This window comes from Oncorhynchus mykiss, chromosome 5, assembly GCF_013265735.2.
Source record: "Oncorhynchus mykiss isolate Arlee chromosome 5, USDA_OmykA_1.1, whole genome shotgun sequence".
Lineage (NCBI taxonomy): Eukaryota > Metazoa > Chordata > Actinopteri > Salmoniformes > Salmonidae > Oncorhynchus > Oncorhynchus mykiss.
The window spans coordinates 97,509,972-97,525,858 of NC_048569.1; the positions used below are offsets into that span (position 1 = coordinate 97,509,972).

Sequence of the window (15,887 nt, forward strand, 5' to 3'; positions counted from 1 at the left end):
TCTTCCTTTCACAGCCATTCAACTCTGCAACTATTTAAAAAAATCACCATTGGCCTCATGATGAAATACCTGAGTGGTTTCCTTCCTCTCCGGCAACTGAGTTAGGAAGGACGCCTGTATCTTTGTAGTGACTGGGTGTATTGATACACCATCCAAAGTGTAATTAGTATCTTCACCGTGTTCAAAGGGATATTCAAGGTCTTATTTAAAAACATTGTTTTTTACCCATCTACCAATCGATTCCCTTCTTTGCAATGCATTGAAAACCATCCCTGGTCTGTGTGGTTGAATCTGTGCTTGAAATTCACTAAATTCAATAAGGGACCTTTCACATAATTGTATGTGTTGTGTACAGAGATGGGGTAGTCAATCAAAAATCTATTGAACATGGAATGAGTCCATGCGACTCATTATGTGATTCGTTTAGCATTTCAGCGTTTCATTTTTTTCTCTCTCATTCATTTGGAAAATGTTCTACAAACATAACAATAGGTTTGTGTGTAGATCAGTGACACATTTTAAATTCAGGATGTAACACAACAAAATGTGGAACAAGTTAAGGCCCTGTATGTGCAGTGGGGGAAAAAAGTATTTAGTCAGCCACCAATTGTGCAAGTTCTCCCACATAAAAAGATGAGAGAGGCCTGCAATTTTCATCATAGGTACACTTCAACTATGACAGACACAATGAGGGGGAAAAATCCAGAAAATCACATTGTAGGATTTTTAATGAATTTATTTGCAAATTATGGTGGAAAGTAACATGTTAAGGAGTGTGAAGCTTTGTGATTCAACCTTGATTCTACCTTGAGCTTTGTGAATTCTACCTTGATTCTATCTTGATGATTCAGCTTTGAGAATTCTACCTTGATGATTCAGCTTTGTGAATTCTACCTTGATTCTACCTTGATGATTCAGCTTTGTGAATTCTACCTTGATTCTAGCTTGATGATTCAGCTTTGTGAATTCTACCTTGATTCTACCTTGATTCTACCTTGATTCTACCTTGATGATTCAGCTTTGTGAATTGTACCTTGATTCTACCTTGATGATTCAGCTTTGTGAATTCTACCTTGATTCTACCTTGATGATTCAGCTTTGTAGATTCTACCTTGATTCTACCTTGATGATTCAGCTTTGTGAATTCTACCTTGATTCTACCTTGATGATTCAGCTTTGTGAATTGTACCTTGATTCTACCTTGATGATTCAGCTTTGTGAATTCTACCTTGATTCTACCTTGATGATTCAGCTTTGTAGATTCTACCTTGATGATTCAGCTTTGTGAATTCTACCTTGATTCTACCTTGATGATTCAGCTTTGTGAATTCTACCTTGATTCTACCTTGATGATTCAGCTTTGTGAATTCTACCTTGATTCTACCTTGATGATTCAGCTTTGTATTTTTTACTACCTGCCTCTAAAGGATTCTACTGTTGAATCACCTTCATTTGGTATTGAGTCATTTGTGTGGCATGTTTACATCAAACCGTAATGAAGTCCTGCAGTGGAGACGGTGTATGTTTTTAGATATGTGAACTAATAATTCTAAATACTAACTCTTCTATACTACCACTATCTATTTTTATTTTTTATTTTATTAAATTCATTTGATTTAGTGATTTTTATTTTTTTAGTAGAGAATAATTGTTCTGTTCTTCAGTTGGATTGCTGTACTCTGTACTGTCACTTGAAGGAGAACTAGAGAGATAGAGAGAGAGAGAGGGAGAGAGAGAGAGAGAGAGAGAGAGAGAAAGAGACATAGAGAGAGAGACAGAGAGAGAGAGAGAGAAAGAGACATAGAGAGAGACAGAGAGAGAAAGAGACATAGAGAGAGAGAGAGGGAGAGAGAGAGACAGAGAGAAAGAGAGAGAGAGAGAGAGAGAGGGAGAGGGCTGATCCAGTTAGACAGGGTAGTTTGTTTTAATGTGAGGGATAGAGGGAGATATTCGTTTGGTGGAGTTTCTCTCTATATACCTCGTTTAATGCACTTTATCTGCAAATGTGAGATAGTTCAAAACAGCCAGAGGTCTCGCCACATTCTGCAGAGGAGACATCTTTAATCATCTTTAATGTGCCTTATCTGGAACTCTTTCTTTAAGTGAGAGAGTGCTGATACCCTGGTTCGTGCGGGGGCCAAGGAGAGGAAATAGGAAGGGGATGGTTTTAATGTGAAGGATAGAGTGAGATATTCATTTGGTGCCTGGCTCTTGTTTCTGACTTGCTGTTTGCTACAGACAGACACTGAGTTAGAGAAGAGATTAGAGAGTGTTTCTGTCCCAAAATGTCCCCTATTTACTTTATAGTCCACTATATTTGACTAGAGCCCTGATCAGAATTAGTGCACTATATTTGACTAGAACCCCAATCAGAAGTAGTGCACTATATTTGACTAGGGCCCCGATCAGAAGTAGTGCACTATATTTGACTAGAACCCTGATCAGAAGTATTGCACTATATTTGACTAGAACCCTGATCAGAAGTAGTGCACTATATTTGACTAGAACCCTGATCAGAAGTAGTGCACTATATTTGACTTGATGACAGCTACATGTTTTATATTTATTAAAGAGGATGGTCCTCCTCTTCCTCCTCTTCCTCCTCTGTACGCATTGCTGCAGACTACCTTTCTACTGCCTGGGAATCTGCATTATATCCCTGATGACTGCAGTCACGCGGACACAGCCAGCTTCTCAAATTACATCATATTCCCTGGCCAAAAGTAGTGCACTATATAGGGAATATGGTGCCATTTGTGTCTAAAGTAGTGCACTATATAGGGAATAGGGTGCCATTTGGGTCTGTAGTAGTGCACTATATAGGGAATAGGGTGCCATTTGGGTCTGTAGTAGTGCACTATATAGGGAATATGGTGCCATTTGTGTCTAAAGTAGTGCACTATATAGGGAATAGGGTGCCATTTGGGTCTGTAGTAGTGCACTATATAGGGAATAGGGTGCCATTTGGGTCTGTAGTAGTGCACTATATAGGGAATAGTGTGCCATTTAGTAAAATGAAACCCATTGACCTAACATGCAGTGGATGGGGGTCCATAAATCTCTTTCTGCAGTGTCTTTTCATACTGACGTCTGAGATGTCCTACTGTTCCTCTGTGGACACTGGTTGAACCCACATTGTTTCCACGTCATATCATTTAAAAAACAAACATGTTTTAATCAAAATTAAAAACTGATTGGATTTGCAAATTTGCAATTTCATCAATCTTTTCTACCTTCATCAATCTTTTCTGTTGATCACGTTGAATTGACGTTAGCTGACAACTCAACCAATTTTAAATAAAAAAACTAGACGTTGAAATGACGTCTGTGCCCAGTGGGAGAGCCCTTGTGCTGCTGGTCTCTCTCCCCTTTCCCTCCCTTTCTCTCTCTCCCTCCCTCCCTCCCTTTCTCTCTCTCTCTCTCCCTCCCTCCATTTCTCCCCCTCACTCCCTTTCTCTCTCCCCCTCCCTCCCTTTCTCTCTCCCTCCCTCACTCCCTTTCTCTCTCCCCCTCCCTCCCTTTCTCTCCCTCCCTCCCTTTCTCTCCCTCCCTCCCTCCCTTTCTCTCTCTCTCCCTCCCTCCATTTCTCCCCCTCCCTCCCTTTCTCTCCCTCCCTCCCTCCCTTTCTCTCTCTCTCCCTCCCTCCATTTCTCCCCCTCCCTTTCTCTCCCTCCCTCCCTCCCTCCCTCACTCCCTTTCTCTCTCCCTCCCTTTCTCTCCCTCCCTCCCTCCCTTTCTCTCTCTCTCCCTCCCTCCATTTCTCCCCCTCCCTCCCTTTCTCTCCCTCCCTCCCTCCCTTTCTCTCTCTCTCCCTCCCTCCATTTCTCCCCCTCCCTCCCTCCATTTCTCCCCCTCCCTCCCTTTCTCTCTCCCCCTCCCTCCCTTTCTCCCCCTCCCTCCCTTTCTCTCTCCCCCTCCCTCCCTTTCTCTCCCTCCCTCCCTCCCTTTCTCTCTCTCTCCCTCCCTCCATTTCTCCCCCTCCCTCCCTTTCTCTCTCCCCCTCCCTCCCTCCCTCCCTCCCTCCCTCCCTCCCTCCCTCCCTCCCTCCCTCCCTCCCTCCCTTTCTCTCTCCCTCCCTCACTCCCTTTCTCTCTCCCCCCTCACTCCCTTTCTCTCTCCTCCCTCACTCCCTTTCTCTCTACCCCTCCCTCACTCCCTTTCTCTCTACCCCTCCCTCCCTCCCTTTCTCTCTCCCCCTCCCTCCCTTTCTCTCTCCCTCTCCCTACCTTTCTCTTGGAGCCCTACACAGGCAGGTATTTTAAGCCCTACCCATGCCCGTGAGGATCAAACCCCACAATACCCAGGACTGATTGCTTCTGTCAAATTGAAGGCCCTACCTGAACCCTAAATCAGAAATAACTTCCTCCGTTAGCTGCTCCTCTCTGTCTGTCCCTCTCTCCCTGCTCTGCTCACGCTGCACGCGCTCTGTGCGTGGCACGGCTTGTGTAGGTACTGTATCCATAGCAACGCCTCTGCTTGCCGTCCTCCTTATTGGTGAGACTGAGAGCCGAGCAGTTTTCTTCACTCTAAACTCCGACAAAACTCAATGAACGTTGTTATTTTTGGTAAAGCAATCTCCCCTGTGAACTCGGACAATGTTCTGATTTTATATTTTGATGAGATCGAAACACTAAATGATAGGTACTGCACAAGCAAATGGTTCAGCTTCAAAATGTTGAAGATCAATTTAGTGATATCCGATCCTTATCCGTACTCTAGTTATTGATGAAAAACTAATTTCTAGCCGGCCCTAACCAGATGTATAATGTTAGGTCCCATTGGGTTCAGTCAGGTAGCAGAGCTCCACTCTCTCTCTCTCTCTCTCTCTCTCTCTCTCTCTCTCTCTCTCTCTCTCTCTCTCTCTCTCTCCTCTCTCCCAACTCTCTCTCCTCTCTCTCTCTCTCTCTCTCTCTCTCTCTCTCTCTCTCTCTCTCTCTCTCCTCTATCCTCTCTCTCTTCTCTATCCTCTCTCCCAACTCTCTCTCTCTCTCTCTCTCTCTTTCTCTCTCCTCTCTCCCAACTTTCTCTCTCTCTCTCTCTCTCTCTCTCTCTCTCTCTCTCCTCTATCCTCTCTCCCAACTCTCTCTCTCTCTTTCTCTCTTGTTCTCTCTTTCTCTCTCTCTCTCTCTCTTCTATCCTCTCTCTCTTCTCTATCTTCTCTCCCATCTCTCTCTCTCTCTCTTTCTCTCTCTCTCTCTCTCCTCTCTCCCAACTCTCTCTCTCCTCTCTCTCTCTCTCTCTCAATTCAATTCAATTCAATTCAAGGGCTTTATTGGCATGGGAAACATGTGTTAACATTGCCAAAGCAAGTGAGGTAGACAACATACAAAGTGAATATATAAAGTGAAAAACAACAACAATTAACAGTAAACATTACACATACAGAGGTTTCAAAACAGTAAAGTATTATATTATATATATATATATATATATATATATATATAAGTATTATATATATATATATATATATATACAGTGTTGTAACAATGTACAAATGGTTAAAGGACACAAGATAAAATAAATAAGCATAAATATGGGTTGTATTTACAATGGTGTTTGTTCTTCACTGGTTGCCCTTTTCTCGTGGCAACAGGTCACAAATCTTGCTGCTGTGATGGCACACTGTGGAATTTCACCCAGTAGATATGGGAGTTTTTCAAAATTGGATTTGTTTTCGACTTCTTTGTGGATCTGTGTAATCTGAGGGAAATATGTCTCTCTAATATGGTCATACATTGGGCAGGAGGTTAGGAAGTGCAGCTCAGTTTCCACCTCATTTTGTGGGCAGTGGGCACATACTCTGTCTTCTCTTGAGAGCCATGTCTGCCTACGGCGGAATTTCTCAATAGCAAGGCTATGCTCACTGAGTCTGTACATAGTGAAAGCTTTCCTTAATTTTGGGTCAGTCACAGTGGTCAGGTATTCTGCCGCTGTGTACTCTCTGTTTAGGGCCAAATAACATTATAGTTTGCTCTGTTTTTTTGTTAATTCTTTCCAATGTGTCAAGTAATTATCTGTTTGTTTTCTCATGATTTGGTTGGGTCTAATTGTGCTGTTGTCCTGGGGCTCTGTAGGGTGTGTTTGTGTTTGTGAACAGAGCTCCAGGACCAGCTTGCTTAGGGGACTCTTCTCCAGATTCATCTCTCTGTAGGTGATGGCTTTGTTATGGAAGGTTTGTGAATCGCTACCTTTTAGGTGGTTGTAAAATTTTACGGCTCTTTTCTGGATTTTGATAATTAGTGGGTATCGGTCTAATTCTGCTCTGCATGCATTATTTGGTGTTCTACGTTGTACATGGAGGATATTTTTGCAGAATCCCGCAATCTCTGCATGCAGAGTCTCAATTTTGTGTTTGTCTTGGTTGGTGAGCGGACCCCATACCTCACAACCGCAAAGGGCAATGGGCTCTATGACTGATCCCAACTCTCTCCCAACTCTCTCTCTCTCTCTCTCTCTCTCTCTCTCTCTCTCTCTCCCCTATACCCCCTCTCTCTCTCTCTCTCCTCTATCCTCTATCCCAACTCTCTCTCTCTCTCTCTCTCTCTCTCTCTCTCTCTCTCTCTCTCTCTCTCTCCTCTATCCCCTCTCTCTCCTCTATCCTCTCTCTCTCTCCCTCTCTCTCCTCTATCCTTCCTCCCAACTCTCTCTCTCTCTGTCTCTCTCTCTCTATATATATATATCTCTCTCTCCCCTCCCTCTCTCTCTCCCCTCTCTCTCCTCTATCCTCTCTCTCCCTCTCTCCCCTCTCTCTCCTCTATCCTCTCTCTCTCCTCTATCCTCTCTCTATCCTCTCTCCCAACTCTCTCTTTCTTCTCTATCCTTTCTCCCAACTCTCTCTCTTCTCTATTCTCTCTCCCAACTCTCTCTCTCGCTCTCCCTATCTCTATCTCTACTCTATCCTCTCTCCCAACTCTCTCTCTCTCTCTCCCTCTATCCTCTCTCCCTCTCTCTCAATTCAATTCAATTCAAGGGGCTTTATTGGCATGGGAAACATGTGTTAACATTGCCAAAGCAAGTGAGGTAGATAATATAAACAATCCAAATTAGCAGTAAACATTACACATACAGAAGTTTCAAAACAATAAAGACATTACAAATGTCATATTATATGTATATTTACACAGTGTTGTAACAATGTACAAATGGTAAAGGACACAAGATAAAATAAATAAGCATAAATATGGGTTGTATTTACAATGGTGTTTGTTCTTCACTGGTTGCCATTTTCTTGTGGCAACAGGTCACAAATCTTGCTGCTGTGATGGCACACTGTGGAATTTCACCCAGTAGATATGGGAGTTTATCAAAATTGGATTTTATTTTTGAATTATTTTTCGATCTGTGTAATCTGAGGTTAGGAAGTGCAGCTCAGTTTCCACCTCATTTTGTGGGCAGTGTGCACATAGCCTTACATAGTCAAAGCTTTCCTTAAGGTTGGGTCAGTCACAGTGGTCAGGTATTCTGCCGCTGTGTACTCTCTGTTTAGGGCCAAATAGAATTCTACTTCGCTCTGTTTTTTTGTTAATTCTTTCCAATGTGTCAAGTAATTTTCTTTTTGTTTTCTCATTATTTGGTTGGGTCTAATTGTGTTTCTGTCCTGGGGCTCTGTGGGGTGTGTTTGTATTTGTGAACAGAGCCCCAGGACCAGCTTGCTTACCTCTTCTCCAGGTTCATCTCTCTGTAGGTGATGGTTTTGTTATGGAAGGTTTGGGAATCGCTTTCGTTTAGGTGGTTGTAGAATTTATTAATGGCTCTTTTCTGGATTTTGATAATTCGCGGGTATCGGCCTAATTCTGCTCTGCATGCATTATTTGGTTTTCTACGTTGTACAAAGAGTTTATTTTTGCAGAATCCCGCAATCTCAATTTGGTGTTTGTCCTATTTTGTGAAATCTTGGTTGGTGAGCGGACCCCAGACCTCACAACCATAAACGCAATGGGCTCTATGACTGATTTAAGTATTTTTAGCCAGATCCTAATTGGTGTGTTGAATTTATGGGACCAGGACATTATTAACCCTGGTTTATGGATGGAGGGATGGGACCAGGACAGTATTAACCCTGGTTTATGGATGGAGGGATGGAGGGATGGGACAAGGACAGTATTAACCCTGGTTTATGGATGGAGGGATGGGATCAGGACAGTATTAACCCTGGTTTATGGATGGAGGGATAGGACCAGGACAGTATTAACCCTGGTTTATGGATGGAGGGATGGGACCAGGACAGTATTAACCCTGGTTTATGGATGGAGGGATAGGACCAGGACAGTATTAACCCTGGTTTATGGATGGAGGGATGGGATCAGGACAGTATTAACCCTGGTTTATGGATGGAGGGATAGGACCAGGACAGTATTAACCCTGGTTTATGGATGGAGGGAGGGAGGGATGGGACCAGGACAGTATTAACCCTGGTTAATGGATGGAGGGATGGGACCAGGACAGTATTAACCCTGGTTTATGGGTGGAGGGATGGAGGGATAGGACCAGGACAGTATTAACCCTGGTTTATGGATGGAGGGATGGGATCAGGACAGTATTAACCCTGGTTTATGGATGGAGGGATGGAGGGATGGGACCAGGACAGTATTAACCCTGGTTTATGGATGGAGGGATGGAGGGATGATGCCAGGACAGTATTAACCCTGGTTTATAGATGAAGGGATGGAGGGATGGGACCAGGACAGTATTAACCCTGGTTTATGGATGGAGGGATGGAACCAGGACAGTATTAACCCTGGTTTATGGATGGAGGGATGGGACCAGGACAATATTAACCCTGGTTTATGGATGGATGGATGGGACCAGGACAGTATTAACCCTGGTTTATGGATGGAGGGATGGGACCAGGACAGTATTAACCCTGGTTTATGGATGGAGGGATGGAGGGATGGGATCAGGACAGTATTAACCCTGGTTTAGGGATGGAGGGATGGGACCAGGATAGTATTAACCCTGGTTTATGGATGGATGGATGGGACCAGGATAGTATTAACCCTGGTTTATGGATGGAGGGATGGGACCAGGACAGTATTAACCCTGGTTTATGGATGGAGGGATGGAGGGATGGGATCAGGACAGTATTAACCCTGGTTTATGGATGGAGGGATGGGACCAGGACTGTATTAACCCTGGTTTATGGATGGATGGATGGAGGGATGGGACCAGGACAGTATTAACCCTGGTTTATGGATGGAGGGATGGGACCAGGATAGTATTAACCCTGGTTTATGGATGGAGGGATGGGACCAGGACAGTATTAACCCTGGTTTATGGATGGAGGGATGGGACCAGTACAGTATTAACCCTGGTTTATGGATGGAGGGATGGGACCAGGACAGTATTAACCCTGGTTTATGGATGGAGGGATGGGACCAGGACAGTATTAACCCTGGTTTATGGATGGAGGGATGGAGGGATGGGACCAGGACAGTATTAACCCTGGTTTATGGATGGAGGGATGGGACCAGGACTGTATTAGCCCTGGTTTATGGATGGAGGGATGGAGGGATGGGACCAGGACAGTATTAACCCTGGTTTATGGATGGCGGATGGAGGGATGGGACCAGGACAGTATTAACCCTGGTTTATGGATGGAGGGATGGGACCAGGACAGTATTAACCCTGGTTTATGGATGGATGGATGGGACCAGGACAGTATTAACCCTGGTTTATGGATGGAGGGATGGAGGGATGGGACCAGGACAGTATTAACCCTGGTTTATGGATGGAGGGATGGGACCAGGACAGTATTAACCCTGGTTTATGACTGGAGGGATGGAGGGATGGGATCAGGACAGTATTAACCCTGGTTTATGGATGGAGGGATGGGACCAGGACTGTATTAACCCTGGTTTATGGATGGATGGATGGAGGGATGGGACCAGGACAGTATTAACCCTGGTTTATGGATGGAGGGATGGTACCAGGACAGTATTAACCCTGGTTTATGGGTGGAGGGATGGAGGGATAGGACCAGGACAGTATTAACCCTGGTTTATGGATGGAGGGATGGAGGGATAGGACCAGGACAGTATTAACCCTGGTTTATGGATGGAGGGATAGGACCAGGACAGTATTTACCCTGGTTTATAGATGGAGGGATGGGACCAGGACAGTATTAACCCTGGTTCATGGATGGAGGGATGGGACCAGGACAGTATTAACCCTGGTTTATGGATGGAGGGATGGGATCAGGACAGTATTAACTCTGGTTTATGGATGGAGGGATGGAGGGATAGGACCAGGACAGTATTAACCCTAGTTTAAGGGTTAAAGTAGTGCACTACCCTATGGGCCCTGGTCTAAAGCAGTGCACTACCCTGGTCTATAGTACTACTCTAACCCTATGGGCCCTGGTCTGTAGTAGTGCACTACCCTGGTCTATAGTAGTACACTACCCTGGTCTATAGTAGTGCACTGCCCTGGTCTATAGTAGTACACTACCCCTATGGACCCTGGTCTATAGTAGTGCACTACCCCTATGGACCCTGGTCTATAGTAGTACACTACCCCTATGGACCTTGGTCTATAGTAGTGCACAACCCCTATGGACCCTGGTCTATAGTAGTGCACTACCCCTATGGACCCTGGTCTATAGTAGTGCACTACCCTGGTCTATAGTAGTACACTACCCCTATGGACCCTGGTCTATAGTAGTGCACTACCCCTATGGACACTGGTCTATAGTAGTGCACTACCCTATGGACCCTGGTCTATAGTAGTGTACTACCCTGGTCTATAGTAGTACACTACCCCTATGGACCCTGGTCTATAGTAGTGCACTACCCTGGTCTATAGTAGTACACTACCCTGGTCTATAGTAGTACACTACCCCTATGGACCCTGGTCTATAGTAGTGCACTACCCCTATGGACCCTGGTCTATAGTAGTACACTACCCCTATGGACCTTGGTCTATAGTAGTGCACTACCCCTATGGACCCTGGTCTATAGTAGTGCACTACCCTGGTCTATAGTAGTACACTACCCTGGTCTATAGTAGTACACTACCCCTATGGACCCTGGTCTATAGTAGTACACTACCCCTATGGACCCTGGTCTAAAGTAGTGCACTACCCCTATGGACCCTGGTCTATAGTAGTACACTACCCCTATGGACCCTGGTCTATAGTAGTGCACTACCCCTATGGACCCTGGTCTATAGTAGTGCACTCCATAAGAAATAGGGAGCAATTTGAGACACATTCCTAGATAATCTGGAGATGCATATGAAGGAAGCAGGCAGCGCAGTTGACTGAGTCATAGTGTATTTTAGTGCTGCCAGATGCTGCTCCTCCCTAGCCTTTTAACAGAGCTTCATCACATCACTGCTATATGCAGAACACGTCTTCAGTACGTAAAAGCTAAATAATCTGTGCTCTCTGAGTTCTTAAGATCAAAAGATTTGATTAGATAGGAAGAATAACTTAAATTTTTCCTTGCAGGAACTTCATTTGTGACTGAAGACAGACAAGACAGTGATGTTGTAATTTTTTTTAATCTGTATTTGTTGGTGGATAAACAGAGACTCTTGAGTTCTGCAGAGGATTCAAAACTCTAATATTATCGTTCTGTTTTACAGAACTCTGAAACTCTTCCGTCTGTGACCAGTCCCAATGCTCCGGTCACCGGCTACAAGCGTATGGTCATCCCGACTCAGCCTCCTCTGACGGCCACTAAGAAGTCCGGGGCCCCAGGTGGAACACTGCCCCGTTCCCAGGCGGAGCACTCCCCCTCCTCTGCCTCCCCAGTGGCCAGGCCTCAGTTCCATACGGTGCCACAGCCAGTCCCAGCCACCTACGCCACAGCCTCCACCCCCAGCCAGCCTACCTTCAATGTACAGGTACACAAATCCTGGCTGGTACCCATATCCTGTTGTTGTGCCCTTGGGAAAGGAACTGCACTGAAAGGGATACATCAGGATTTTGACAATGATGTCCTTTATCTTCTTCCCCAGAGTCAGATGAACTTGTGGATACCATTTTCTATGTCTTTTGTCCAGTATGAAGGAATCTAGAGGTAGTTTCTCGAGCCTATGCTAACTAGCGTTAGCGCAATGACTGAGAGTCTATGCGTATCTGCTAGCGTTAGCACAATGACTGGAAGTCTATAGGTGTCTGCTAGCGTTAGCACAATGACTGGAAGTCTATGGGTATCTGCTAGCGTTAGCACAATGACTGGAAGTCTATAGGTGTCTGCTAGCGTTAGCACAATGACTGGAAGTCTATGGGTATCTGCTAGCGTTAGCACTATGACTGGAAGTCTATGGGTATCTGCTAGCATTAGCACAATGACTGGAAGTCTATGGGTATCTGCTAGCGTTAGCACAATGACTGGAAGTCTATGGGTATCTGCTAGCATTAGCACAATGACTGGAAGTCTATGGGTATCTGCTAGCATTAGCACAATGACTGGAAGTCTATGGGTATCTGCCAAAATCCCCAAGTATCGCTTTAACCAATTAAACTGCTCCAAGGGACGCTGCAGCTGATAATTTCCTTCAACCTGTCTGTCTGTCTGTCTGTCTGTCTGTCTGTCTGTCTGTCTGTCTGTCTGTCTGTCTGTCTGTCTGTCTGTCCGTCCGTCCGTCCGTCCGTCCGTCCGTCCAGAGCACTATGTGGAATAGGTTGCTATTTGAGACAGACCCAGTGTCTCTGTGACCACTGACATCATCTTCTTCCCCCCAGGTGAGGTCTGCCCAACCCGCCGCCCGGCACCAGTCCCCAGGACCCCCCCAGCAGTTTGCCCAGCAGCCGATCCGGAGCCCAGCCCAGGTCCAGTACACGCCTTGTTGGTGTTGTTCTTCTTTTTACGTTAAAAACAAGGAAATCCATTCCTTGTTCGTGTTTGTTGATGTTTATGCTTTATTATAGACAGCTAGAAAACAGATCGGGAGATCTGGGAGGAATGGGAGGAGACAAAGTAGGAGACAAAGTAGGAGACAAAGTAGGAAGAGAGGAAGGGATTGAACCCTGGTCTTCGATGAGGAAGGAGATGTGTTAGAGCTCAGAGCTCAGAGTGTTATTAATCATTTATCACATCTCTTCACAGGTCCAGTACATGTCTGCTCAGCCTCGAGGCCCTGACTCGGCCTACGGGCCCCCTCAGCCAGGCTCCGCCCCTCAGCCAGGCTCCGCCCCTCAGCCAGGCTCCGCCCCTCAGCCAGGCTCCGCCCCTCAGCCAGGCTTCGCCCCTCAGCCAGGCTTCGCCTCTCTGCCAGGCTTCGCCCCTCAGCCAGGCTCCGCCCCTCAGCCAGGCTCTGCACCACAAGGTGTCAAATCTACCAGACTTTTCACATTCAACATTAACACACACTGTCCATTTGCACTTCTACCATGTTTTCTAAAATTGTTTCCAATACATTTTAAATGTATTTAGAAACTAGTAAAATGCACCAAAAAAGTTTTTCTGGTGTTTGTGAAAACGAAGTAGAATCCATTTTTATTGTTACAATTAAGTTTGTGCTAAAATGTAATGTGTTATTAGTGTAATTACTGTTTTTCTCAACACATTTTGAACATGTACATGGCGTTTCTGATAGGGTACCCAGAACAGGCCTACCCTGGACCAGGAGGGTACGGGGGAGAACCAGGAAACACCTGGAGACCCCAGCCTAGCTATACTGCTGCTCCTACCCAGCAGGGCTTCCCACAACCTGTCCCTAAGAAGACCTACATCACAGACCCTCCTGCCAGCCTGGCGCCTCCTGTACACCTCGCCCCACCGAAGGTAAGAACTGAGCCTTGTGGCTTTTATACCCTGGGATGGACATTCAGGATATTGGGTACTGGCCAGCGGAGCTGGTAGACAGTGATTTCGGGAAGAAAAAAAATATCTGTGCCTATCGCAGGGCCATGACTGAGGCCAAAGTTGAGTGTTAAGTTGAGTTAAGTTTATTACAGATACACGGCTGAGTGATATTTATTACAGATACACGGCAGAGTGATATTTATTACAGATACACGGCTGAGTGATATTTATTACAGATACATGGCTGAGTGATATTTATTACAGATACATGGCTGAGTGATATTTATTACAGATACATGGCTGAGTGATATTTATTACAGATACACGGCTGAGTGATATTTCTTACAGATACACTGCTGAGTGATATTTATTACAGATACATGGCTGAGTGATATTTATTACAGATACATGGCTGAGTGATATTTATTACAGATACACGGCTGAGTGATATTTATTACAGATACATGGCTGAGTGATATTTATTACAGATACATGGCTGAGTGATATTTATTACAGATACATGGCTGAGTGATATTTATTACAGATACACGGCTGAGTGATATTTCTTACAGATACACTGCTGAGTGATATTTATTACAGATACATGGCTGAGTGATATTTCTTACAGATACATGGCTGAGTGATATTTATTACAGATACACTTCTGAGTGATATTTCTTACAGATACATGGCTGAGTGATATTTATTACAGATACATGGCTGAGTGATATTTATTACAGATACATGGCTGAGTGATATTTATTACAGATACATGGCTGAGTGATATTTATTACAGATACAGGGCTGCGTGATATTTATTACAGATACACGGCTGAGTGATATTTATTACAGATACACGGCTGAGTGATATTTATTACAGATACACGGCTGAGTGATATTTATTACAGATACACGGCTGAGTGATATTTATTACAGATACACGGCTGAGTGATATTTATTATATTTATTACAGATACACGGCTGAGTGATATTTATTACAGATACACGGCTGAGTGATATTTATTACAGATACACGGCTGAGTGATATTTATTACAGATACATGGCCCCCGGGTTGAGAGTAACACATACACGTTACAGCGGTAAGGCCTCCTCACAGACACACCTTCATTCATGTTTTCCCAGGTCCGTACCCCAGGAGACCTGAACCCCCACCCCATAGCATCCAAATATACAGTGCCTTGCAAAAGTATTCGCCCCCCTTGAACTTTGCGACCTTTTGCCACATTTCAGGCTTCAAACATAAAGATATAAAACTGTATTTTTTTGTGAAGAATCAACAACAAGTGGGACACAATCATGAAGTGGAACGACATTTATTGGATATTTCAAACTTTTTTAACACATCAAAAACTGAAAAATTGGGCGTGCAAAATTATTCAGCCCCTTTACTTTCAGTGCAGCAAACTCTCTCCAGAAGTTCAGTGAGGATCTCTGAATGATCCAATGTTGACCTAAATGACTAATGATGATAAATACAATCCACCTGTGTGTAATCAAGTCTCCGTATAAATGCACCTGCACTGTGATAGTCTCAGAGGTCCGTTAAAAGCGCAGAGAGCATCATGAAGAACAAGGAACACACCAGGCAGGTCCGAGATACTGTTGTGAAGAAGTTTAAAGCCGGATTTGGATACAAAAATATTTCCCAAGCTTTAAACATCCCAAGGAGCACTGTGCAAGCGATAATATTGAAATGGAAGGAGTGTCAGACCACTGCAAATCTACCAAGACCTGGCCGTCCCTCTAAACTTTCAGCTCATACAAGGAGAAGACTGATCAGAGATGCAGCCAAGAGGCCAATGATCACTCTGGATGAACTGCAGAGATCTACAGCTGAGGTGGGAGACTCTGTCCATAGGACAACAATCAGTCGTATATTGCACAAATCTGGCCTTTATGGAAGAGTGGCAAGAAGAAAGCCATTTCTTAAAGATATCCATAAAAAGTGTCATTTAAAGTTTGCCACAAGCCACCTGGGAGACACACCAAACATGTGGAAGAAGGTGCTCTGGTCAGATGAAACCAAAATTGAACTTTTTGGCAACAATGCAAAACGTTATGTTTGACGTAAAAGCAACACAGCTGAACCCACCATCCCCACTGTCAAACACGGT

General features: G+C 44.6%; 1 protein-coding gene across 2 annotated transcripts in view; it reads left to right on the forward strand.

Annotated features, from left to right (window-relative positions):
* Nucleotides 1–15,887, forward strand: part of LOC110510444 (lipoma-preferred partner homolog) — a 278,396-nt gene that overhangs the window by 219,775 nt on the left and 42,734 nt on the right. For both annotated transcript variants that reach the window (XM_036978955.1, XM_036978956.1), the window contains 4 exons: nucleotides 11,584–11,844; nucleotides 12,689–12,775; nucleotides 13,053–13,272; nucleotides 13,543–13,730. In XM_036978955.1, coding sequence (XP_036834850.1) covers nucleotides 11,584–11,844; nucleotides 12,689–12,775; nucleotides 13,053–13,272; nucleotides 13,543–13,730 — 756 coding nt within the window. The remainder of the gene's footprint in view (nucleotides 1–11,583; nucleotides 11,845–12,688; nucleotides 12,776–13,052; nucleotides 13,273–13,542; nucleotides 13,731–15,887) is intronic.